Raw genomic sequence first — 26,457 nt, 5'->3', positions numbered from 1 at the left:
GAGGGGCAGGAACGCATAGGTGGCGGCCGCCTGCTCCCCCTCCTACCCTCCCCCCCACGCGAGAAGGCCGGGGGCCTCCTGTAAGGGCTGCATCACCCCCCTCTCCCCCCTCGCCTACTCCAAGTACAAACGGTACTGGTAGAATAAGTTGAAAACCAATGGGCCAGCTCAAGAGTAAGGACCCCCGCCCCCCTGCCACCACCAGATGCCGGGAGTGACAAGTTGGGCAAGCCCCTGACTTGGTCGTGGCTGCGGCTGGGGAAGAGGCGCGGGCCCAGCAGCCGAGGGCCTTTCCTGACGCCGGCCCCGGGCTGCAGGAGGGCAGCCAGAAGGGGCTGGAAAGGCGCCTCTTCCGGTCGCACAGTCAAATGGCCACCGCGGTTTCCTGTTGCCAAGTAGTTCTTCTGTCAAAAGGGCTGGCCAAAGTGGTCACCAGCAGATGGAGGAGAAAGAGCAGCTGCAGCAAAATAATGAGTAGGAGAGATGAAGAGAATAAAGTTTACTTTATTCCACTAAAGTGGAGTTTCTTAAAAAATACATTCAGGCAGCTTTCCTGCAGCCCCAAGCCCAGTGCCCCAGACTCTGTGGGTGTTGGAACACCCCCCTACCCACAGCCTGGATGTTCATAACCAGCAGCCGGGAGTAGGGAAGCTTCAGGATTCAGGGTCCCAGACACGTCACAAAGCCCCAGGCCAGAGCCAAAACCACTCTGATGACGGAAGGGGTCCAAGGGCCATGACACCCACACAGGCCTGCTCCCGGCCCCTGCTCTCCTCCTCAGTGGGTACAGAGGCTGGAGCCAGAGCCCAGACTGAGGGCTGGGTGAAGTCCTGCAAGGGGCTCTGCTGCTCCTCCATCCTGGCTCCCCTGAAGGGCCGGGGGCCAGAACTGGGTGGAAAGGGTGGTGATTGTGTTCTGTAGATTTCCTGGTCTCACGCCCTTACTGCAGTTTCTCCTCTGTGCCCAGACGAGTAGCTGTTGTGAGTTCTTGTGCTGACAAGCCCCTGACACACCACCGCCCTCAGCAGGCTGGCTGCCCGACCCTTTCCTTCTCCCACCCCCTTCATGAGGCTGCTTCAGAGCTGTGGCCCTCCTGGGGTGACAGAGGATACACGCAGCACCACGCTGATCATGGAGGGGGACGCTGAGCGGGCAGCCGATGCCAACAGGCCCAGCTGTAAGGCTCCCGCCCCCAGCCCCCGGAAGAGGAGTGACCCCAGGCAGACTGGGGGAAAAGGCCGCCACCTTTACCCACAGCTCCTCCCCATCAGCACAGCCCCCACTTCTTGTGGGCCGCCGGGATCTGTTTTCCCCAGAGGCCCTCTAGCCACGCTCTGTCCCACCCAGGGGAGAGAACAGCCTGAGCGGAACTTCACAGACAGGGGGACCTGGGCATGGGGGGCGGGGGCTATAAAGTGACTAATTCTTCCCCTCAGAACCAGAAGCAAAGCTGCATGAGGGATGCAAGTATTGAGAAAAATGGAATCTGAGGAAGCCAAGGGTTCCCTCCCTCACACCCTGTGAGGAGGGACGTGATGTGGAAGGGAAGATGGAGCGAAATAAGGAATGTGCTTGTAGCTTCGGTGTGCGTTAAATTAGCTGGTGGGAGTAAGAGGGCACACGAGAGGACCAGGCCCCCGCGAAGGGCCCAATCCCAGCCCTCGGGCTCCAGCCGTGGCCCCCCACCCCCAGAGCCCGGACAGTTCTGGGCAGAAGGTGCTGAGAAGCGCAGGGGGGTCGCTGCCGCCTTTCCTGCGAGCCAGGACCACACAGAGAAAGCACCTCAAGCTCCTTCTGACCGACACGGCTGCGTCCCCACAGGCCAAGCCCTGCATCCCCCCGAGAAGGCCCCTACCCTTCTAGCGATGCCAGAGCCGCCTGGCAGGCAGGGAGCGGGCAGCAGCCCTCGGTGCAGCAGGAGACGGCACGGGAGTCTGCCTTCCTTCCGGAGGCCGCCCTTCCTGCCCTGGGGGCTAGCTGTCCGCCTTCTTCATGGGGTGGAAGAAGCTACAGAAGAGCTCGTACCAGAAGAACACGAAGCCAGTGGAGAGAGCAGCTTTCAGCAGGCTCGGGGACAGGCCCTTGAAGAGGCCCGTGGGGCCTTCCTCCTGCATCACCTGCTGGGCACAATCGAGGAGGCCCCTGTAGCTGCGAACCTGGGCAGAGGAAGAGATTAACACACGGATGCTGGCTCTTTCTTCCGTCAGCCCAGCACCTGGCACATCACAGCTCCCAGTCAACACTGGCTGGACAAGCAACGAAGGCAAAAAGGACAGAGCAGTTAACCTTTTCTTTCTCTTCCAAGTGGACTAATAATTCAGACTGAATAGAGGCAGTGCCTGGAAATCAGCACTGGACAGAGTGCCTACCAACTGGGCCCCTTAAGGGCCCTTTCCCCAGCCCGCCTGGCCCGCCTGGGGCAGCGGATCTGAATCTGGCCCTTGTTCGCTTGGGCCTCTAGTCCGGCCTTTGCAGTTTGCCACACACCGCCGCCAGACTGGCATCCCCAAGACCCAACTCCCCTCAAGCCCCGCTCTCTCCACATCTCCACTAACTTCCCGTTGTGATGACAATGACATTATAAAGAATCAAGATCAAAGAATCATTATAATCAATCATTATAAAGAATAAAGAATCAATGGCTCCGCTGGTGGAGTGTGGGACTCTTGATCTCGGGGTCGTGAGTTCAAGTCCCACACTGGGCGTAGAGCTTACTTTAAAAAAAAAAAAAAAAAAAGGAAAAGGAAAAAGAGAAAAAAAAAGATCAAATCCAAGCTCCACAGCCTGGTGTTCTTCCCTCCCTGATCTGCCCTCACCCTCCACTGGTCCTCCCACCAAACTGGCCACAAAATCTGTTAGGAACAAGGCTCTCTCCTCTGTCCTGGGCTCTCAGCAACTCTCCCTGTGCAAATTCAAACCATTCCTTCAGGACAAGTTCGTAAGTGGAAAAAGGAGGTTATAAAATCTTGTATTCCACCCTGTGTTAAAATGTACACGTATGTTTATGCAAAGAAACAAAACTACAGCCAATGGTTCTGCCTGATTATCTCTGCGGGGGGTGGTGTTGGGAGTTAAATGTCAGTTTTATCTTTTTGTCTCCAGGACTTCTCTGAATTTCCTACAAAGATGGATTACAACTAACTCAATATTTTCCCCTCCCCCAAGTAAGGAGTGCTCCCTCCCTTCTGTCTCCGGTTGCAGGCCACTCTTTTCTGACATCTGTCGGGCATGTTTCTTCCTGCACAGACGTCCCAGGTTCCCAGATTCCAGAGGGGAAAGTGCTGGAGTTACTCCCCCCTTGCTCCACCCCTAGCCCACCACTGAATGGTGCCCCCAAAGCAGCAGGTGAAAATCCAGTTTGCAAAATCCAAGCCGACTAGGAATGACTATTAACATTACAAAATCACCTACAATGGGGGCTTCTGTGAATGACAAAGCTTCTAGTGCCTTTAAAATATAATTTAGGGACGCCTGGGTGGCTCAGTTGGTTAAGCAGCTGCCTTCGGCTCGGGTCATGATCCCAGGATCCTGCTCAGCGGGGAACCTGCTTCTCCCTCTGCCTGCTGCTCCCCCTGCTTGTACTCTCACTCTCTCTCTAGCAAATAAATAAATAAAATCTTAAAAAAATTAAAAAAATATATATATATAATTTAGTTGATCAGATTTCATTCACCCCTCTCCAGGAACCCCTACAGAATAAAGCAAACAACCTCATGCACCAGTGGGAGTCTCCTCGGGGTTCTTTAGTATTTTGGGGACCTATCTCTTCTTAAGATTTATTTGAGAAAGAGAGAGCATGCACTGAAGCTCGAGAGCAGGGGAGGAGCACAGGGAGAGGGACCAGCAAGCTCTACACCAAGCACAAAGCCCAATGCAGGGCTTGACCCACGACCCTGATTTCACGACCTGAGCCAAAACCAGGAGTCAGATGCTCAACCAGCTGCACCAACCAGGCACCCTGGGGACCTTTCTTATATGATTATATTCTTTGTCCCAAACTGAACACTTTTCTTTTTTTTTACTTGAAGTAGGCTCCACACCCAGCATGGACCCAACACACGGCTGGAACTCACGACCCCGAGATCAAGACCTGAGCTGAGATCAAGAGTCAGACGCTTAACCTACTGAGCCCCCCAGGCGCCCTGAACTGAACACTTTTTACGAGCAAACACTGAACCCTCCTTCGCCTGGATCATCCCACAGTGTCCAACATGCACAGGGCTGTGTGTGGCTTTCCTATGTGTTTGGGGATCCCCAGGGACGGGCTGTGGGGGTTAATGCTGACCAATGGGCAGGTGAGGGGCAAGGCTCGGAGCTCTGTGCAGGGGGACAGCTCACCTGGCCAAAGGTGACTCGGGCCCGCTCAAACCCTCCGACCTGCAGCCGTTTCTTGAAGAGGTCCAGGGGGTATGTGAGGGTCTTGCTGAGGACTCCAGCTCCGCTGCCACAGAGCAGGTTTCTGAGGTTCTCTGAACCAAGTGGGATTGAGGGGGGAAATGAGGAAAAGTGCAATCGGGGGAAGACAAGCCTCCACCGTAAAACTAAGACCCACCAGCACCCTGAATCTCCGAGGAGAACCACACACGCTACTCTGGGTCGAATGGCAGGAAGGAGGGAATGGAAGGAGGAGCTTGCAGGCTCTGCGGTGTGACTCGGTTCAAGGCTTGGGAGGAGAATCAATGTTGACAGTGCCACTGCTGGGGTGGCAAGGGCTGAAAGGGTCTGCCAGCTGCTGGCTTGGTTGGTTTGGTTCGCAGTGCGACAGAGCAGGGTTCAGAGAACGGGAAGTCCTAGCCTCTGACAGAAGGCCTTAGCTCCTACAAGGATCAGAAAGAGATGCTCCGGCTTGGGGAAGGGGGACAGTGGAAACCCGGATTCTCTTCGTGTGAGGGCTTCTCACCGTTCCTCCTTCCCTCGGCGGGCAGGACCCACTTGTGCATGTGCTTCAGGGCGCTGTAAAAGGAGAACTGGAAGCCGGCGTAGGGGAAGATGGCGATCAAGGTGGGGTTCAAGCCTTTGTAGAAAACCAAGGGGCCTTCAGTCCGGTACATGGTCACGACGGCGTCTCGCAGGGTTTTATACACCTGGACGGCACACGGGCAGCTCAAGTGAGTGCGCGGGGCGGTCTGGCCCTGCATCGCAGCCCATCACGTGCACCTCCCCTCGGCCAAAATCCCAGCTGCCGGGAGCATGACTTCTCCTGCCCAGGGCACAAAGAAAATGCTGGACAAAAATCCTAAGGCGGGGTTTTCCAGCAACTCCCCTTCTAGCTATTTACAAGACCAGTATGTCTGCACAAGTGCACGAGAGTACATGTCCGAGGACAGTTGCCACCGTGTCCTGCGGAAGAGCAAAGACGCAGCGTCCGCCCTTGGGTGACTGGTTACATACATGATGACACACCCATTCCGGACACAGAGCAGCCATGGAAAGGGTATCGCGCCATCTACACAACAGATCGGGACTAATCCCCCGAACACAGAGCTGAATGAGCACAGTGAGAGGCTGAAGAGCGGGTTTAGTGCTTGTGGAGGAACAAACCATGAAGGGATTTACTACCCCCTCGCCCCCAGGGATACATGAGAAATGAGGAAGGGCGAGCGTGACCTCCATGGAGGGAAAGCCGGGGCAGGGGAAGAGGGAGATTTACCATTTTACGCTATTTGGATTTTTTGCCAGGTGCATATATTTAACCTTTTGAAACCTGTCATCAGGCGATCTCCATGCAGGCAGACCACCGGGCATTGGTTTTTCTTAGTACCCTTCCCTTCGACGCATTCTTTGCAGTGGGCGCGGCGAGGCACCGCAATGACAGGGGGAGGCATGCTGCACCGAGAAGGGAGGATGCTGGCTACCTCCTCGCCTCTTGGCTCCCGGATGCTGGCAGCCACACTGAAGGATTTCACCCTGGGAACCTCCAAGAAAGGGCTAGGATTTGGAGAAAGGCCACTGGGCCACAAGCCCGCCACGCACCCACAGTCCCCCTCTGCTTCCCTGTGCCCCCTTTAACACCAGGCTGGCAGCCAAGGGTCACCAGACATCTGAGGAAAGCCTTCATAAAAAATGGAGACCAGGGGTGGCTGGGTGGCTCAGTCGTTAAGTGTCTGCCTTCAGCTCAGGTCGTGGTCCCAGGGTCCTGGGATCGAGCCCCGCATCGGGCTCCCTGCTCTGCAGGAAGCCTGCTTCTCCCTCTTCTACTCCCCCTGCTTGTGTTCCCTCTCTCTCTATGTCTCTCTCTGTCAAATAAATAAAAAAATCTTAAAAAAAAAAAAAAATGGAGACCAGGGCGCCTGACTGGCTCAGTCACCAGTGTGTGTGACTCCTGATCTAAGGATCATGAGTTTGAGCCCCACAGTGGCTACAACAAACAAACAAAAAACAAAATCCAGAGACCAAAATGATCAATGGGGGGGGGGAGGGCACAGAAATCATCTGGAAGGAAGAGACAGGATAGACAGAAGAAGGAAACCAAAGGAAACAGAGGCCAACTACAAAATTAGAACTGATATTCTCAGGCCAAAGAGAAGGCATCACCTCCGTGATAAAAGGAAAGAGTCGATTTAAAAAAGAGGTAAGGGGGCGCCTGGGTGGCTCAGTCGTTGAGCGTCTGCCTTTGGCTCAGGTTGTGGTCCCAGGGTCCTGGGATCGAGCCCCGCATCGGACTCCCTGCTCCGCGGGAGGCCTGCTTCTCCCTCCCCCACTCCCCCTGCTTGTGTTCCTGCTCTCGCTATCTCTCTCTCTCTGTCAAATAAATAAATAAAATCTTTTAAAAAATAAAATAAATAAAATAAAATAAAAAAGAGGTAAGATTCAGAGAACAAGACAAACTCTTGTTTTAAGGGAAAAAATCTTTGTGAGTTTGGGTTAGGCAGATTTCCTTTTTTTTTTTTTTTTAAGATTGTATTTATTTATCTGAGAGACAGAGAGAGCAAGAGTGGGAGGGAGAGAGAATCTGAAGCAGACTCCATGCTGAGCACAGAGCCCTGTGCGGGGCTCAATCCCATAACTGCGAGATCATGACCTGATGCAATACCAACAGTTGGACACTTAACCCACTGAGCCACCCAGGTGCCCTTAAGCAAAGATTTCTTGGATAAAATACCAAAAGCAAAATGCATAAAAGAACAAATTGATAAATTAGGACTTTTTTGGGGCACCTGGGTGGCTCAGTCGGTGAAGCGTCTGCCTCCGGCTCAGGTCATGAACCCAGATTCCTGGGATCGAGCCCCGCGTCAGGGAGCCTGCTTCTCCCTCTGCCTCTGCCGCTCCCCCTGCTTGTGCTCTCTCTCTGACAAATAAATAAAATCTTTTTTTTTTTAAGATTTTATTTATTTATTTGAGAGAGAGAGAGAATGAGAGACAGAGAGCATGAGAGAGAAGAGGGCAGAGGGGGAAGCAGACCCCCCCGCTGAGCAGGGAGCCCGATACAGGACTCGATCCCGGGACTCCAGGATCATGACCTGAGCCGAAGGCAGTCGCTTAACCAACTGAGCCACCCAGGCGCCCCACAAATAAATAAAATCTTAAAAAAAGAAAATTAAAAACATCTGTTCTTCAAAAAACAGACTATAAGGACGTGAAGACAGCCACAGCCATGGACTCAGAAAAAATGTGTAAAACAAAAACAACAAACCACCAAAATGGGAAAACAATTTGAACAGATTGCTTCAGCAAAGAAGGTACACAGAGGGCAAATAAGCACATAAAAATACATTCAACATCTCTGTGGTAAAATCACAATGAGATACCACTATTCACATCTAGTAGAGTGGCTAAAATTTAAAAGAATAAAATAAAAATAGGGGCGCCTGGGTGGCTGAGTCAGTTAAGCGCCCAACTCTTGGTTTCGGCTCAGGTCATGACTTCAGGCTCATGAGACTGAGCCCTCCGTCAGGCTCCATGCTCAGCGGGGAGTCTGCTTGGGATTCTTTCCCTCTGCCCCTCCTTTTGCTCACAGGCACACTCGTTCTCTCTCTCTCTCAAATAAATAAATAAACCTTTAGAAAAGAATAAAATTGTTGGTGGAACTAGAGGGTATTATACTAAGCGAAATAAGTCAGTCAGAGAAAGACAATTATCATATGATTTCACTCATATGTGGAATTTGAGAAACAAGGCAGAGGACCATAGGGGAAGAGGGGGAAAAAAAATGAAGACGAAACCAGAGAGGGAGGCAAACCATAAGAGACTCTTTTTTTTTTTTTTTTTTTTAAGATTTTATTTATTTATTTGAGAGAGAGAGAACGAGAGACAGCATGAGAGGGAGGAGGGTCAGAGGGAGAAGCAGACCCCCCGCTGAGCAGGGAGCCTGATGTGGGACTCCATCCCGGGACTCCAGGATCATGACCTGAGCCGAAGGCAGTCGCCCAACCAACTGAGCCACCCAGGCGCCCCATAAGAGACTCTTAATCATAGGAAACAAACGGAGGGTTGCTGGAGGGGAGAGGGGTGGAGGGATGGGGTAACTGGGTGATGGACATTGGGGAGGGTATGTGCTGTAATGAGCCCTGGGTATTATATAAGACTGATGAACCACAGACCTGTATGCCTGAGACAAATAATACATTATATGTTAATTAATTGAATTTAAATTGAAATAAAAAAAATTTTTAAAAGAATCAAATAAAACCAAACACCAGATAATACGAAGTATTGTGAGGATAAGGAACAACTGGAAATGTTGGTGGGAATGCAAAACGGCACAGCCATGTAGGAAGCAGGTTGGCTTTTCCTCAAAATTAAACATTTTCACCGTACAACTCAGCAACCCCACGCCTAGGTATTCACCCAAGAGAAACAAAATGTTCACACAATAATCTGTATGTGAATGTTTGTAGTGGTTTTAGTCATAATTACCAAAAAACTGGAGAACAACCGTGACATCTCCCAATTAACAAATCATGGTAGGGCCACACGACAGAATACTATGCAGCAAGAAAAAGGAACCAACCACTCACACATGCGGCATGGATGAATCTCAAATGCAGACACCAAGTGAAGAGTGCCTACTCAAACAACTACGTAAGACCTAATTCCCTATATCTGACATTCCGAAAAAGGCAGAAGACAGACCAGTGGTTAACAGAGGCTGGCAATGGAGAGGGACTGACTATAAAGGGGCAGGAAGACATTTGGGGGTGATGGAACTTTTGTTTTATATCTTGATTATAGTAGTGGTTATGTGCATTCATCAAAACTCAGAGGGGTGCCTGGGTAGCTCAGTTGGTTAAGCAACTGCCTTCGGCCCAGGTCATGATCCTGGAGTCCCAGGATCGAGTCCCGCATCGGGCTCCCTGCTCAGCGGGGAGTCTGCTTTTCCCTCTGAGCCCCCACCCCGTGTTATCTCATTCTCTTTCTCTCAAATAAATTAAAAAAAAAAAAAAAAAGTGTCTGACTTGGGCTTGGGTCATGATCTCGGGGCCCTGGGATGGAGCTCCGTGTCGGGCTCCATGCTTAGCAGGGCCCGCTTGTCCCTCTGTCCCTTCCCCCACCCCCTCGACCCCACTCGTGCTCTCTCTCAAATAAATAAATTAAATTAAATCTTAAAAAAAAGTCAGAGGGGCACCTGCGTGGCTCAGTCGTTGAGCGTCTGCCTTTGGCTCAGGTCATGATCCCACGGTCCTGGGATCGAGCCCCACATCGGGCTCCCTGATCAGCGGGAAGCCTGCTTCTCCCTCTCCCACTCCCCCTGCTTGTGTTCCCTCTCTCACTGTGTCTCTGTCAAATAAATGAATAAAATCTTTAAGGAAAAAAATTAGTTCCAGAAGTAAAAAAAAAAAAAAGTCAGAGAGGTATATACTAAAGAGTGAATTTTACTACGTATGTAAGTGATGTTTCATTAAATTAGACTAAAGCAAACCAAAAAAGTGCTCTTAGGAATTAACATACATTAGCAAGCATTTTTAAAATTCAACAGAGGGCCCCAAATGATAAAGCAAGGATACCTCCCAGAAAGTAGGACAGAAAGAGAGCTAGACAATAGTAGAGAAAAGATAAGTCAACCAGAGGATAGACCCAGGATGTCTAATACCCAACTGACATGAATTACAGAAAGAAAAGAAAAAAATGGAAAATAGTAATTGTGAATAAACCATTCATGACCATTTTCTAGGCATGAGGAACAGGAGTGTTCAGACTAAAGGGTCCAGAAGTACCCATCACAATGAATGAAAGAGACACAGACCAGTGCACGTCACTGGTAAATCTCTAGAATGCCAGGAATCAAGAAGGGATCCTGAAAGTTCCCAAGGCAGGAGGGGTGATAGTTTCATATAAAGGATCATTAATTGGCGTGGTTCTGGACTTCTCTACAGCAACACTGAGAGCTACCTAGAATTCTATACCCAAATCATGAGTCAAGTGTAAGTAGGCATTTTCTATCAAGGCTTCTCTAAAAAAGCTGTTATCTCTGGAAATCTCCACCAAAATGAGGGATTAATCAAGAAAAAGAAGACACAGGACCCAACAAGAGAATTCCTAACAGAACAGCTGGTAACAGTCCTAGAGCAAAGAGTCCATAACGATGCCAGAGGGTGAAGGCTGCTAGAGCTGGGGGCTCCAGGAGAGGCTCCCTAATAACGTGGGACTGATGACCACAGGCTGACCCTATCAAGACTGTTTGAGGGTAACTTTTTTTTTTTAAGATTTATTTGAGAGAGAGAGAAAGGGAGAGAGAACGAGTATGAGGATGGGCAGAGGGAGAGAGAGAGAGAGAGAGAAGGAGGCTCCCCACAGAGCAGGGAGCCCGATGTGGGGCTAGACCCCAAAACCCAGAGATCATGACCTGAGCCAAAGGCAGACGCTTAATGGTCTGAGCCACCCAGGCGACCCGAGGGTAACTTTGTGATAAGCATGCGAAAAGCTGTTAAATAAAATACAAGGCAATCACTAATTTCAGGTAAGACAAAGATAGAAAATGTAATCATAATGTATTTCAAGGCTCAGCAGTAACATTTACAAATCATAACAGCATAGACACCCAGTATTGATTTAGCCAAAGTCTATAAACTGGTCATACTGACATCAGAGGAAGCGCAAGCACACGTGCGAGTTATGGTAGAAGAGGTAAACTCTCATCTTCCACAGATGCTATTGATAGCTAATGTCTACAATTTAAAAATGAGAAAGAAAAAGAAAGAGAGAGAACTAGTAGTATAAGCATGTTACTAAGAATTAGGAAGTAAATAAGAGAAGAGCGAGCCACCAGTATTAAAAGTGCCTAGGTGGCTCAGTCGGTTAAGCAGCTGCCTTCGGCTCAGGTCATGATCTCAGGGTCCTGGGGTCGAGCCCCACATCGGGCTCCCTGCTCAGCGGGGTTTGCACTCCCCCTCTGTGCACGTTCTCTCTCTCTCTCTCAAATAAATAAAATCTTAAAAAAAAAAAAATCTCAAAAAAAAAAGTGGTTGTGGGCGCCTGGGTGGCTCAGCCGTTAAGCGTCTGCTTTCGGCTCAGGTCATGATCCCAGGGTCCTGGGATCGAGCCCCACATCGGGCTCCCTCCTCGAGGGGAAGCCTGCTTCTCCCTCTCCCACTCCCGCTGCTTGTGTTCCTGCTCTCGCTGTTTCTGTCTCTGTCAAATAAATAAATAAATAATCTTAAAAAAAGAAAAAAAAAGTGGTTGCCTCTGGGGACTGGAATCGGGGTGGCTGTTAAGTGTTTGTTATAATTCATGCAGAACCACATGTCTTTTTAACTTTTATACACCTTATAGATCACTGATGAAAAATCACTTTAAAGATTTTATTTATTTATTTAGAGACATAGAGAGAGTGCACACAAGCAGGGGGAGGGACAGAGGGAAAGGGAGAAAGAATCTCAAGCAGCCTCCATTCTGAGGAACCCCGATGCAGGGCTTGATGTCATGACCCTGAGATCATGACCTGAGCCTAAACCAAGAGTTGGATGCTCAACCAACTGAGCCACCAGGCACCCCTAATCAAGAAACATTTTAAAGATTTTTATTTATTTATTTGAGACAGAGACAGCAACAGAGATAGTGAGAGAGAGAGCACAAGTGGGGAGGAGAGAGAGAAGCAGGCTCTTGCAAAGCAGGGAGCCCCGATGCGGGGCTTGATCCCAGGACGCCGGGATCATGACCTAAGCTGAAGGCAGATGCTTAACCGACTGAGCCACTGAGACGCCCCTAAGAAACATTTTAAAGGTGAGGACTGACACCACGGCTGCTACTGATCTACGAAAGGTGGAGGGTCCACAGCTTTTAAACAGATCTCTTTCACTCACTTTTACACACAGACGATTTCCTGATTATTCCAGAATCTAGAATCCATATCTCAGTCGTCTAAGCCAGAGAGATAATACGTTATTCTCTTTTCTCTTGTACCTTTCCTTCTCACAGACCTCTTTTTAAAATTTATTATTGAAGTAGAATTGACATACAGTATTATATTAGTTTCAAATGTACCTTCTCATAGATTTTTTTTTTTTTTTTTTTTACTAAGGGCTGGGAAGTCATAGAAGAGGACTCCAGCAGCCCAGAGCAGAGAAGCTGATGGAGCACCACCACTCATTTTTTTTTTCATCCCAGCAGCCACCATGTTGCTGAAAGCTGTTTGTCTTTTCCAACTACAAACACCCTTCCCCCCCATCTCTCTGCTCAGTGCCCAGGGACCCTCATCTCATTTCACCACCAGGAGAAAACTCTATTTCCCATTGAAGTGCCATACAGAAGGATCTAGCTCTCATGCCCCATTCGTTTGCTTACAGACTATTCCCAGGACACTCTGCCCTTCTAAACCAAAAAAGCCATCAGGATGTCTCCTAAACAAAAGAGCTCCACCAGCCCAGGATCCCCACCCCAGGCAACTGAACTGAACTGAAACCACAGTTATTCTAAAGCACATCAAATTCTTAAGCAGTGTCATTCCCCACAAAAATACCCTAAAGCAGAAGGGAGACAGAAAAATTACTCTTTCTTGGAAACAAAGATTATGGTGGGGAGGTCTATTTCAGGATTTAATCCCTCCCTTTCACTCAGTAAGTTCTTCCTGGAATCTGACTCAATTGTCCCACTTCCTCTATCCATTCTTTGTGGAAACCAAAAACACTCTCACAATAACCCAGAAATATGATCTCCAGTCTCACTCTCCCGGATGCCTTTACTGTCCAACCTACTGTTCATTACTTGTTCTGTTTCCCACCCGTAGGTTCCGTTTCCCTCGTGAGGCTGCGAGCACCTGGCATGGTGCTCAGCAGTTACAGGTCTTACAGATGGACCGACAGAGGGGATGCAGACCCCAGCATGCCTGGGGGTTTTGTTCCCTCTAAAGAAAAGAGCCCCAACTCGTGGAACACCTTCTGTTACGCGGGCACCCCTTCTCTGGCCCGGCCACTCACCTTGGGCTCACCCTGAGCTGCAAAGCGAGTGCGCAGCACGTCCACGGGATGCACGGCCAGGGTGGCGGCGCTGGCGGACAGGCCTCCACACACAAAGTGCACTGAGAAGTCGCGGGCATCGTACGTGGTGGCTTTGTGCACCAGCTCGGTCAGCAGTTCAAACGACAGAAACTACAAGAGCACGTGACAAAGTAATTGACAAACACCCCCCCAAATACACCACCACGACCCAGGTGGGGCCCAGTTCTATGGACAAGGGAATACTCTCCTTGAGCAGTCACAGAATATAATGAACATATAACTTTGTGCAAAGCGCACACGGCATTTTATACTCTATTTGAGTAGAGCCAAATACCCAGAGGGTTAAGAAAATAGAGGGGAGGGGCGCCTGAGTGGCTCAGTCTATTAAGCATCTGCCTTCAGGGATCGAGCCCCACGTCGGGCTCCCTGCTCAGTGGAAAGTCTGCTTCTCCTTCTCCCTCTGCCTGCCTCTCTGCCTACTTGTGCTCTCTGTCAAATAAATAAATAAAATCTTAAAAAATAATAATAATAAAATAAAATAAAATAGAGGGGAAATTTTTATATCAGAAAGCTGTACTCAGGGGCGCCTGGGCGGCTCAGGCAGTTAAGCACCTGCCTTTGGCTCAGGTCATGATCCCAGAGTCTTGGGATCGAGTCCCACATTGGGCTCCCTGCTCGGCGGGAAGCCTGCTTCTCCCTCATCCTGCTGCTCCCCCTGCTTGTGCTGTCTGTCAACTGAATAAATAAAATCTAAGAGGGAAGACAGGGAAGGGAGGGACGGAGGGAGGGAGAGAGAGAGAGAGAGAAAGAAAAGAAAAGAAAAGAAAAGTTAAGTTCTACTCATTAGCTGCATGTCCCTGGGGCCGGGAGGGGAGAGTCGCTGTGGATCGGTGCAGGCCCCCCTTCAGGACAGCCAGTGACAGCAGTGTTTGACAGACACTCGCTCGGGACAATTCCACGTGCTCCGTACTGTATGGTACAAAGCCCCCGCCGCGGAGCTCTTCTGCGGGCAGCTCGAGACAGCTGGGCGTCCCGCGAGCACGCGGTGGCCGCGGAGGGCTGGCCACACAGGCGCATCAACCCATGAGCGCCTGACCCGAGCCATCGCCGGGCCGTCACAGGACGGGCAGGCAGGGGCTACTCTGGCTCCAGCCGTCCGGGTGGGAATCCTGACCCTGCCGGCTTTCGAGCTGGTGCCTTTGGCTGGGCTCACTACCTAGGCTCTCTGCCTCGTCTTGTCGGTAACACGGGAGCGACAACAGAGCCTCCGCCAGGGGACCGCGGTCAGGGAACACACGCCAAGTGCCTGCCGCGGGGCCCGGCTCACCCCGAGCACCGCATCCCGGCCGGCAACTGCTGTGGCGCCGGCGTCCGCACCACCCACCAGGAAACCGAGTGGTGCCGGGGTGCCGGGGGGCTCAGTCGGTTCTGCGTCCGACTCTTGGTTGGAGCTCAGGTCATGATCTTGGGATCGTGGCATCGAACCCTGAGTCGGGCTCCGTGCTCAGCGGGGAGTCTGCTTGTCCCTCTCCCTTTGCTCTTCCCCCTGTTTTCGCACAGGCTCTCTCGCTCGCTCTCAAATAAATAAATAAAATCTTCAAAAAAAAAAAAAGGAGAAATCAACCGGCGCTGAGCGGCATGAACATGCGAAACAAAGTTAAGGAGCCTGCATTCTCATCCTGGTCCCACCACCTCCAGGCTGTGTGGCCTTTGGCAGCTCACTTCCCCTTCTCTGTGACCCACGAAACACCTGTTCTACCTTCCTCACAACGCTGCTGGGAGTTCAGAGGAAGTACAGATGTGAAAATGCTATTCTGAAAAATGAAAGCATTTGTATCATCATTTGCCAAGCCCACTGGGGGCATGACGTCAGGACAGTCTCCTCGGGACAACATCTAATTAATATTCAGTTGGGGCTAAGTCCCCACGGTGGGGGGACGCGTGGAAGGGAATGCCCATACGGTACAGCTTGGTCTAACTCTGTCTTCATTTTCAGACTTCGAGCTTCATGTAGTTCCCCAGTTAAGACGAGTAGAAGTGTGGTGGTATCTCCCACAGGCCCCACCTTCCCTGTGCTCCCCTGTTGAGCAACACGAACCCAGAGCCCTGGCCCATTCCCCTGCCATCTACCTGGACAGCTCCATAGCCCATAGAGAGAAGCTGCGCTGGGACGTGTCCTTTCCAGAATGCTGTGGGGCCTTCCTCCTGCAAAATCTGTCTCCCAGCCTGTAGGATCCCATGGTATTTTGCAGCAGGGTCGCTGCGAGACAAGCGCTCAATCTGAAGCTAGGAATCAAAATCGAAAAGGTCAGGACAACAGGGACAGGTGTAGGGTGAGAAGGAGAAATTTTGGAAAATGTAACAAGGGCAGCAAAGCGCTTCTCCTTGACAAAACTCCAAGATCTGGAAACTGCTTTAACAAGAAGGAGAGAATTTGTCCTCCAGCCCATTACATGGGGAAAAAAGGGGGAAAGGGCACCTGGAAACGGATCTTGATGACATCCAAGGGGCTGATCATCACCCGCGTGACAAGTCCAGACACAGACCCAGCCACAGCCACCTCAAAACTGGAGATATTCCTGCCATCAGCTTTGGGGTCATAGCCAACCATCCCTGCCGCTGGCCCATACAACATCCATCAGTTTCAATCTAAAAGGAGGAGACATGGAGTTAACACCAGAGCAAGTTCTGAGGGTCTCTGCTCACAACCACCTCCTCAGAGCAGCCCTCCCTGACCACCCCATCTAAAACAGCACCCACATCCCCTTTTATCCCCTTGCCCTGCTTTATTCTTCTGCATAGCATTAATATACTGGACATTTACTCTGGACATCTGTTTCTTGCCACTTTCCCCCACTAGAATGCGAACTTGTGAAAACACGGCCTTGCTCTCATTTGCCCATCCCTTTATTTCCAGTGCCTGGAACAGAGCCCAGCGTGGTGAGTGCTCACATTTGTTGACTGAATGAACCAACAGGCTTGGTAGGAAATCGTTCACTTCCAGAGATCAGCTTGCTTTCCAAGACACCTGGTTTTATGGCAAACTCCTGCCTGAGGTAAAGTCCCAGTGTGGGAGCAGAGCCCACTGCAGCTGAGCACCGAGGGCGACGTCCGACATGCAGGCTCCAGGAGCACTCCATGGGATTCCCCAACAAGCCCACATGATCCAAAGGAAGAACCCAGCAACTCCTGGGTCCTCCTGCATCCCCTCCCCACTGTTTGCACACCTCAGGCCCAGCTGCAGCCATGGAGCCATGCTATGCTTTGAAACGATGTTCCCTGGCCCACCTGATCCCCACCGACCTCTTCAACCTCACTCTGGACCTCTCTTCAGCCACTTCAACTACGGTGGGCTCTGCTCCTGACCAGTTCCCAGAAAACACTGCTTGAGGTCCTATCTGCCAACCTTAATTCTGCACCTACTATTCCCCATGTCTGAAATGCAGGGGCTCTCCCTCCCCCCAACTCCCCACCCCCCCGCCCCATATATCCCACTCACTCTTCCCCAGGCTAGCCCCTCCCATGCACCAGGGCTCAGCTAAAGAGCACCTCCCCTCCAGGGGTCATCCTTATGTCCTCTCTAGCATTCACAGCACTTGCTCCTGGTTGGGAACCACTGTTCTAGAGAAACACTACCATGGATGTGTAAAATGTCATGGATTATGTCACTGTTTGTAAAACTGGATTATCACACAAATGCTTATCAATAGAGGGATGGATAAATACACTAAGTCATATCCAAGCAATGGAATCCTATGCAGCGATTAAAAAGAACAAGCCAGAGCGATACACACACTTGAAAAGATGTCCACAATACACTGAAACGTGGGAAAAACGTTTCAGGAACAGTATGTCTAGTATAACCCCATTTTTGCACAAGAAAAACAGGAATATCTATATACACTCCATACGGTAGTAGAAAGCACAGGGGAAAAGTCTGTTATCAGCACACACACCGACAAGTTGGTAAAATTACCTCTGGGGAAAGGGTTGGCAACTAAAGCACCCCAAAACAACTAAAACTAAATATAAAATGATTTTAGAAGGGGCCGCAGAGTTAACCTACTTCTTGGATACCAATAGTAACAGGAAAGTCAGTGCCCACACAGGGCCAAGTTCCACCCCACCACCGATTCTTTTTTCCTCTGGAATTCTGTCTGCACCACTCCCTCAGCCCCAAACTCACTTCCTGAAAGTACAAAAGTATTGCTCCAAGCCATCCTTAAAATTAACAAGGCACTTCTACATGGCTATACCAGCAAAGTATTCTAAAACCACAGCGCCTGAGTGGCTGAGCGGCAGACTCTCCGACTCCCGCTCAGGTCATGATCTCAGGGTCATGAAATCGAGCCCCACAACGGGCTCTGTGCTCGTGGAGGAATCTGCTTGAGATTCTCTCTCCCTCTGCCCCTCCCCCTCCTGCTCGCATGCGAACTCTCTCTCTCCCTCTTAATAAACAAGATCTTAAAAGAAAAAAAAAAAAGTCTGATGGTATGAAGCCTCCCCACCCCTGCCAGGAATGTGCCCATTTCTCAGCAGCTTCCTCCTCCACACTCTCAAAGGAGGACACCTGGCCTTTTCCGTCGACTTCTCTGTGACATTAACTCAAGCTGCTTCTCTCCAGGCACTTGTGAGAAGCAGCTTAACCATGGGGCAGGTGATTGAGAGGCAAAGCCTCTCCAGAGGCCACCCGGGAACAGCTGAGGTCACACTGAGCAGGGTGGGTGCCCTGCCATCAGGGAGGGAATGAGGCGTTTCTATAAATAAGCAGATCTGCCTAGCTGGACATATCAATAGGCCTGAGTTCAAATTCTGCCTCTCCCTAATATCCTGGGAGGCTTATTTAACCTGGGTTCCTCTCTCTCTTCTGGAAAATGGGAATGATGTCTGCCTTGCCTAGCCCAGACTGCTGGGATGATCATGCAAGACATCATATGTGGCAAGCTTTGTAAAAAAGGTAAAAGTCTAATATACATGAAAGGGCTGGTTAAATATAGTTCCATAGTTACCTTACTTCTTCCACTTGTTCTAATTTCCTTCTTGTACCAGTAAGCCTTGTAGTAACCTAAAGAGACAAAATAAAAATGAAGTATGACTGTATGTGCATGACATACAGAACATCTAGAGATGCGGACCCTGGAGTGAGTCAGGGTGGGCGGGGTGTGGGAGAGAGTTTGCCTACGCCACCCCCCTTCTCTTACTGCGGAAACCCTTGGCGTTGGGCTACGAGCGGTGAGCTCGCGTGCCCGTGTGCCCATGTGTTCAGCTGGGGGGTCCCCGCAGACGTCCCCGCGTGTGGACACACGTGTCCAGCCGTGCCTCGGGGCGTTTTCCCCCCAAGTCCGAGAAGACGCCCGCGAAGCAGGCACCCACGTGTATGGGTGTCCCGAATGTGTGCGAGGTTTTGCGCCCTGCGTCCCTGAAGATGCTTCTCAGGTCAGGCGTGACACGTGCGCGTACAGACCCTGCCCCCACGTGAGTACCGGCGCATGTGTGCGACCCCAGTCCCCGAGCGCACGGCGAGGAAGGAGAAAGTAGAGGTCACTCACCCGGCACGAAGGGCGCGGCCCGACTCCGCGCGGGCTTCTCTTCCTACCTCCTCATGCAGCAGCAAAACTAATTGCGCCCGGCAGTAACTGACGGGCTCCCGGACCAATCACCGTGCAGCTTCCGACAGAGGCTGGACCAATAGTTGTATAGTCATAGATGGGCAACACCCATCTTGCAAGGCGTCACTGGGTAATGTAGTCCACCGCTACTAAGGCTGTCCCCGTGGTAGGCGCAGAGCCTTCTGGGAGATGTAGTCTCACTGCGGGCGCGTGCGCGAAGGTTATTCACGCGTGGGAGGGTGGCGCGTCCCGAAGTACGGCTATGGCCCTTGGGAGGTCGCAGCGCTAAGTGGCGTGTGGCTCTATCCTCCTTCGAGCGGAGGGAAGGTTGGGTGCGGTGAATTTGACCTGCTTTCCTCAAAACCCTCGTAGTCCCAGAACCCGGATAATCTAAACTTGGGAAAGATGGCGGGAAGTTCAGCTAAAGCCTGGAGGACTTGGGAGAGAGAGTAGATGGGTTTTTGGGAAACCAGGAAGAGGACGGCAAAAATGTAGTTTTGTTTCCCCCTAGGGTTTATTATGCATAATTTCTCATTATAAAAATAATATAAAAATACATTACAGACGCTACAGAAAATGTAGAAACGAAAGGGGAAATGACTCATCCTATCGCTCTCACGCCAAGTAGCATCAGTGTTTTGCAGGACAGTATTTCTTCCTGATTTTTTAATTGCATTTTTCTCATTAGTGCAATCACTTTGACACACAATTTTATTATTTTTTTATGATTTTATTTTTTTATTTGACAGAGAAAGACAGCGAGAGAGGGAACACAAGCAGGGGGAGTGGGAGAGGGAGAAGCAGGCTCCCAGCTGAGCAGGGAGCCAGATGCGGGGCTTGATCCCAGGACCCTGAGGTCATGACCTGAGCCGAAGGCAGACGCTTAACGACTGAGCCACCTAGGTGCCCCTGACACACAATTTTAAAACATCATTCCCCCCAACATGATTTTGAAGTAAATACCAGACATCATATGATTTCACCAGTTAACATTTCAGAATGTATCCTTAAAAGACAAGCATTCCCCTTTTAAAGCATATGCCCCAAACTATCATCCCGCCCCCCAAAAATTAACAATGATTTTCCTAATACCATCAAATATTGAATTAGTGCTTACATTTCCCTGGTTGGCCTATAAATGTCATTTTTTAAAGTTTGTCTAATTGAGATCCAGACTATATATTGCAACTGGTTAATATATCTCAAGTCTTTTCAAATCTATGGTTTCCCTCTTCTCTTTTTTTGCTTGCAATTTCTTTTTTTTTTTTTTAAAGATTTTATTTATTTATTCATGAGAGACCGAGAGAGAGAGAGAGAGAGAGAGAGAGGCAGAGGGAGAAGCAGGCTCCCAAGGAGCAGGGAGCCCGATGCGGGACTCGATCCCAGGATGCTGGGATCATGACCTGAGCCAAAGGCAGACGCTTAACCATCTGAGCCACCCAGGCGCCCTTTTGCTTGCAATTTCTTTCATGTTCTTCTCATTTCTTTTCCTTTCTTTCTCTCTTTATTTATTTGTTTTTTAAGAAAGTAGGTGGTGTTTGTCCTGTTGAGTTTTCCCCAGGCTGGATCTTGCTGGTGGCATCTGCATGGAATTGTTTTAACATCCTCCTCTGCCTCCTGTGTTCTCTGCATATTGGTAGTTAGATCTAAGGGGTCTCATCAGATCAGGTTTGATTTTTTTTTTTTTTAAGATTTTATTTATTTGACAGATAGAGACATAGTGAGAGAGGGAACATGAGCAGGGGGAGTGGGAGAGGGAGAAGCAGGCTTCCCGCTGAGCAGGAAGCCCGATGTGGGGCTCGATCCCAGGACGCCAGGACCACGACCCGAGCTGAAGGCAGATGCTTAACCGACTGAGCCACCCAGGCACCCCTGATTTTTTTTTTAAACAAGATTACTTATGTGGAATTGTGTACCTCCATAAGGAGAATCACAATGAGTGCTCATGTCTCATTTTGTGGTGTTTGCAGCCATTAATATTATTGCATTGATTAGGGGCTATAAATGGTGACATCACTTCACCATTTATGCTGGAATACCTGTAAGAGGAACATCCCTTCATTGATTAATTGATTACATGAGGTACATGTCATAGAAGAAAGGCAGGATAAACTCGTGACTCTATTTTTAGCAGTTTTCAAAATAATTAATTGGTTCCCTAGTATATTCCAAAGGTTATTGATCAATGAGATTTTTTATTGTTATTATCATTATGACCACAAAATATTTTACTTATTTTGTTTTAATTTTATTTATTTTTAATTTTTTAAAAATAAGTTCTACGCCCAGCATGAGGCTTGAACTCACAATCCTGAGATCAGGAGTTGCATGCTCTGTGGACTGAGCCAGCCAGGTGCCAACATAAAACATATTTTATATCTATCATTATGAACACATGGATTTAAACTATTTGTTCTCAAGGCATGTGGCTGGCTCAGTTGATAGAACATGCGTCTCTTGATCTTGGGGTTGTGAGTTCAAGCCCCATGTTGGGTGTAGAGTTCCTTAAAAAAATAAAATTGGGGTGCGTGGGTGGCTCAGTAAGTTAAGCGTCTGCCTTTGGCTCAGGCCATGATCCTGGGATTCTGGGATTGAGCCCCGTGTTGGGCTCCTTGCTCAGTGGGGAGTCTGCTTCTCCTTCTCCCTCTGCCCCTCCCATTGCTCATGCTCTCTATCTCTCTCATATAAATAAATAAGATCTGGGGTGCCTGGGTGGCTCACTCGTTAGGCGTCTGCCTTCGGCTCAGGTCATGATCTCAGGGTCCTGGGATTGAGCCCCGCGTCGGGCTCCCTGTTCAGTGGGAAGCCTGCTTCTCCCTCTCCCACTCCTTCTGCTTGTGTTCCCTCTCTCTCTGTCAAATAAATAAATAGAATCTTGAAAAATTTTTTTTAAAAATAAGTAAGATCTTGTAAAAAATAAAGGGGCGCCTGAGTGGCTCAGTCAGTTAAGTGTCTGTCTTTGGCTCAGGTCATGATCCCAGAGTCCTGGGATTGAGTCCCTGCTCAGCGGGGAGCCTGCTTCTCCCTCTTCCTCTGCCTGCCATTCCCCCTGCTTGTGCTCTCTCTCTCTGTCAAATAAATAAAATCTTTAAGAAAATAAAATAAAATAATTAAACCTATTTGTTCTCTTTCAATCCATTCTAGTTAGTATCCTAAATGACACTTACATTTCCCATTTTTGGCTAGTGGTGCCTGTTCAAGTTAGCACCTGAATCCTTTTGACAAAATGACTAGCCTTCTCACTTTCTGGTGTAACAAGATATTCTAGGCTCATCACAATTTTAAAACAGCTTTATTGAGGTATAATTGACACACAACTGACAACATGTATTCAAAGTGAACAATTTTATGGGTTTTTTAAAAGATTTTATTTATGGGCGCCTGGGTGGCTCAGTTGGTTAAACGACTGCCTTCGGCTCAGGTCATGATCCTGGAGTCCCGGGATCGAGTCCCGCATCGGGCTCCCTGCTCGGCAGGGAGTCTGCTTCTCCCTCTGACCCTCCTCCCTTTCATGCTCTCTATATCTCATTCTCTCTGTCTCAAATAAATAAATAAAATCTTTAAAAAGAAAAAAAAAAAGAAAGATTTTATTTATTTATTTGACACAGAGAGACACAGCAAGAGAGGGAACACGAGCAGGGGGAGTGGGAGACGGAGAAGCAGGCTTCCCGCGGAACAGGGAGCCCGATGTGGGGCTCGATCCCAGGACACTGGGATCATGACCTCAGCCGAAGGCAGACGCTTAACGCCTGAGCCGCCCAGGCGCCCCAACAATTTTATGTTTTGATGTGTGGTGCACATTGCCACACAATAGTGAACATGTGCCCGTGACTCCAAAAGATTCCTCGTCCTCCTTTACCATCCCACCTTCTTCTTCCCTCTTTCCCAGGCAATCAGTGATCTGCTTTCTGTCATTGTAGGTTACTTTGCATTTTATAGAACTTTATATACATGGAATTATACATGATGTTCTTTTTGTCTGGCTTCTTTCCCTCAGCATAATTATCTTGAGATTCATCCATGTAGTGTGTATCATGAGTTGATTCCTTTTTCTTGCCCAGTAGTATTCCACTGTATGGATCGACAACAATTTGTTTATCCATTCACCTGTGGATGAATATTTGGGTTGCTTCCAGTTCAGGGCTATTACAAACAAAGCTGCTGCAAATATTCATTCCTAAGTCTTTGTATGGACATCTGCATTAATTTCTCTTGGGTATAGACCTTGGAGTGGAAGGACTGGATCATAGGGTCAGTGTATGTTTAACTCTTTAAGATACCGCCAAACTGGGGCGCCTGGGTGGCTCACTCGTTAAGCGTCTGCCTTCGGCTCAGGTCACGGTCCCAGGGTCCTGGGATCGAGTCCCACATCGGGCTCCCTGCTCGGCGGGAAGCCTGCCTCTCCCTCTCCCACTCCCCCTGCTTGTGTTCCTGCTCTGGCTATCTCTCTCTCTCTGTCAAATAAATAAATAAATAAATCTTAAAAAAAAAAAAAAGATACTGCCAAACCTTTCCAAAGTGATTGTACTGTTTCACCTCCCTGCCTGCAGAATGACATTTCTAGTTCCTCCACATCCTCGGTGAGGTCATTCTTTATTAATCTATCCATTTTAACAGATATGTAGTAATATCTCATTGTGGTTTTAATTTGCATTTCCCTAGTGACTAAGGTTGAGTATCTTTTTGTGTGCTTACTTGCTATCCTTGTATCTTCTTGGTGAAGAATTTGCTCAAATCTTTTGCCCATTTTTAATTGGATTGCTTTGTTTCTTATTGTTGAAATTTGGGAGTTTTCTGTTTTCTGGATCTAAGCCCTTACCATTATATATGTAGCTTATCTTTATTTATGTGACTTGTGTTTTCACTCATGTCTTTCAAAGAGCAGAAGTTCTTAATTTTATCTATTTCTTTATTTTTTTAAGATTTTATTTATTTATTTGACAGAGAGAGAGACAGTGAGAGAGGGAACACAAGCAGAGGGGAGTGGGAGAGGGAGAAGCAGGCTTCCCGCTGAGCAGGGAGCCCTATGCAGGGCTTGATCCTAGGACCCTGGGATCAGGACCCCAGCCGAAGGCAGATACCCATCGACTGAGCCACTCAGGCGCCCCAGAAGTTCTTAATTTTAATGAAGTCCAGTTTATTGATTTTTTTTTCTTTATGGATCATGCTTTTGATATCATACCTAAGAGTTCCTTGCCTAGCCAAAGGCCATAAAGATTTTTCTCCTACGTTTTCTAATAACAAATTTTATAGTTTTAGGTTTTACATCTAGGTCTCTGATCCATTTGGGGTTTTTTGTTGTTGTTGTTGTTTTTAAGGTAAGCTCTAGGCCCAACATGGGGCTTGAACTCATGACCCTAGGATCAAGAGTCACAAGCAAGATGTCTGGGTGACTCAATTGAAAGAATGTGTGACTCCTGATCTCAGGGTCATGGGTTTTTGTGGGGTTTTTTAAAGATTTTATTTATCAGAGAGAGAGAGACAGAGGCAGGCAGAGGGAGAAGCAGACTCCTTGCTCAGCAAGGAGCTGGATGTGGGACTCGATCCCAGGACCCTGGAATCATAACCTGAGCCGAAGGCAGACGCTTAACTGACTGAGCCACCCAGGTGTCCCAGGGTCATGGGTTTGAGCCCCACATTGGGTGTAGAGATTACTAAAAAAATAAACTTAAAAAAGAGTTGCATGCTGTACCAACTGAGCCAGCCAGGCATCCCTGGGTTCATTTTTGTGTATGTGTGAGATATGCATTGAAGTTTTTCTTCCTTTTTTTTTTTTTTTGCATTTGGATATTTCATTTTTTCAGCACCTAGAAGTCACTATTTTTAAAAAATATTTTATTTATTTATTTATTTGAGAGAGAGAGCACGGGAAGGGGGAGGGTCAGAGGGAGAAGCAGACTCTCTGCTGAGCAGGGAGCCCGATGCCGGACTCGATCCCCGGACTCCAGGATCATGACCTGAGCTGAAGGCAGTCGCCTAACCAACTGAGCCACCCAGGCACCCCTAGAAGTCACTATTTTTGTTGAAAAGTCTATTCTTTTCCCCCTGAATTGCCTTTTGCACTTTTGTTGAAAATCAGTTATTGATACGTGCACATTTTGACTTCTGCTTCTCTTCATTCAGCATAAGTGCTGATAAGCATTGTCCACATGAGCAAAGGATAGTTAAAAATGTTAAGGTGGGGGTGCCTGGGTGGCTCAGTTGGTTAAGTGTGTGACTCTTCGTTCGACTCTTGATTTCGGCTCAGGTCTTGATCTCACGTTCGTGAGTTCAAGCCCCGCGTTGAGCCTGCTTAGGGAAAAAAATGTTAAGGTGGCCCACAGTGGACAGAACCAGGTACAGAAATTTGACTTTCTGTCCTTCTTGAAAATGTCCCCCACTTTGTCCTCACTCATCTCCTCTGTCTCTTTGCTTGGGCATTGCCTTATTTCCCCAAGAAACTCAGCCTCTGTGTTGTATCTCTATTTTCATCAGTTTTGTGGACTGACTGCTACCTCTCCCACACAATCTCCTCAGCTTGAGAGATCTTTGGTTCTATTTTGTTCTGGACTAGAACAAGCCCACATTTTATTTTTATTTATTTATTTATTTATTTTTAAAGATTTTATTTATTTATTTGACAGAGAGACACAGTGAAAGAGGGAACACAAGCAGGGGGAGTGGGAGAGGGAGAAGCAGGCTTCCTGCGGAGCAGGGAGCCTAATGCGGGGCTCGATCCCAAGACCCTGGGATCAAGACCTGAGCTGAAGGCAAACGCTTAACCGACTGAGCCACCCAGGCACCCCACATTTTAGAAGAGACCTCCCGATGGTCACTCCACAGCTAAGCCAGCAGGACTTTGGCTACTGGCTAATCGTGGAGTGAGTGAGACTCAGGGAACGACAGATCATGAGAACTGGAAAGACTCATGGATATCACTTAGTCCTGCCACGGCCCAGAGGGGCTAGTCCATGTGCCCAAGGTCCTTCGAGGTCAGATGGCAAATTCCTGGCCCAGCTGAAATGAGATCCATGGCAGGTGCCAGTTTTCCTGGGCTTCCACCTTGGCTCCAGTTTTTGCATATTTAAAATCTGGTCATTTCATTTTCAGTTAAATATACTAAGTAAGTCCTATCATGTGAAAAGAGAAACCAGAGAAAAATGTTTCCCGTCAGCTTGGGGAAGTGAATCCTTCTGTAACCTCATCAAAAATTTACCCTAAAGAGACCTATTAAAAGCTTCTTTGGACTTCCCCTGCCTCCTCAGAGGAAGTAAATACCTCATTGGCCTTGACCAAATAGAGTTGGTATTTATCAGCTGCCTCACCGATAATCTTTTCAATCACAGGTGAAAGAGTCTCTTACTGCCCGAGGGGGCTGGTCAGTCATGCCGTCTGGAAGAGCCTGAGAGCCAGGAGGTGACTTGCTCTGGTCCTGTGGCGAAGCACTCCTTTCTCTGGGCTGCAGGTTCTCCACCTATGAAGATGGAGGCTTTGGA

General features: G+C 48.8%; 1 protein-coding gene across 8 annotated transcripts; it reads right to left on the bottom strand.

Annotated features, from left to right (window-relative positions):
• Nucleotides 1-72: 72 nt before the first annotated feature.
• Nucleotides 73-18,998, bottom strand: SLC25A19 (solute carrier family 25 member 19). 8 transcript variants are annotated; one of them, XR_004683067.1, is made up of 9 exons: nt 18,923-18,998; nt 18,383-18,438; nt 15,853-16,022; nt 15,504-15,659; nt 13,353-13,523; nt 4,901-5,084; nt 4,339-4,469; nt 1,856-2,117; nt 74-457 (listed from the first exon to the last, which is right to left on the bottom strand). XR_004683067.1 is itself a non-coding variant. In XM_035026047.1 (9 exons), exons 3-9 carry the CDS (start codon nt 16,006-16,008, stop codon nt 430-432), a joined length of 957 nt encoding a protein of 318 aa, XP_034881938.1. In that variant the 5' UTR covers nt 16,009-16,022; nt 18,383-18,438; nt 18,923-18,998; the 3' UTR covers nt 76-429. The 8 variants fall into 8 exon arrangements, 2 of the variants coding, with proteins under 2 accessions (XP_034881938.1, XP_034881937.1); XR_004683066.1 differs by having other exon boundaries at nt 75-457; nt 1,856-2,156; XR_004683064.1 differs by lacking the exon at nt 18,923-18,998 and adding an exon at nt 18,857-18,874 and having other exon boundaries at nt 76-457; nt 1,856-2,156.
• Nucleotides 18,999-26,457: the final 7,459 nt, after the last annotated feature.

The sequence above is a fragment of the Mirounga leonina genome, unplaced genomic scaffold (genome assembly GCF_011800145.1).
Source record: "Mirounga leonina isolate KUSES-001 unplaced genomic scaffold, KU_Mleo_1.0 Mir_197, whole genome shotgun sequence".
Lineage (NCBI taxonomy): Eukaryota > Metazoa > Chordata > Mammalia > Carnivora > Phocidae > Mirounga > Mirounga leonina.
The sequence above is the reverse complement of the archived record's forward strand: the minus strand, read 5'-3'. Positions and strand labels throughout refer to the sequence as shown.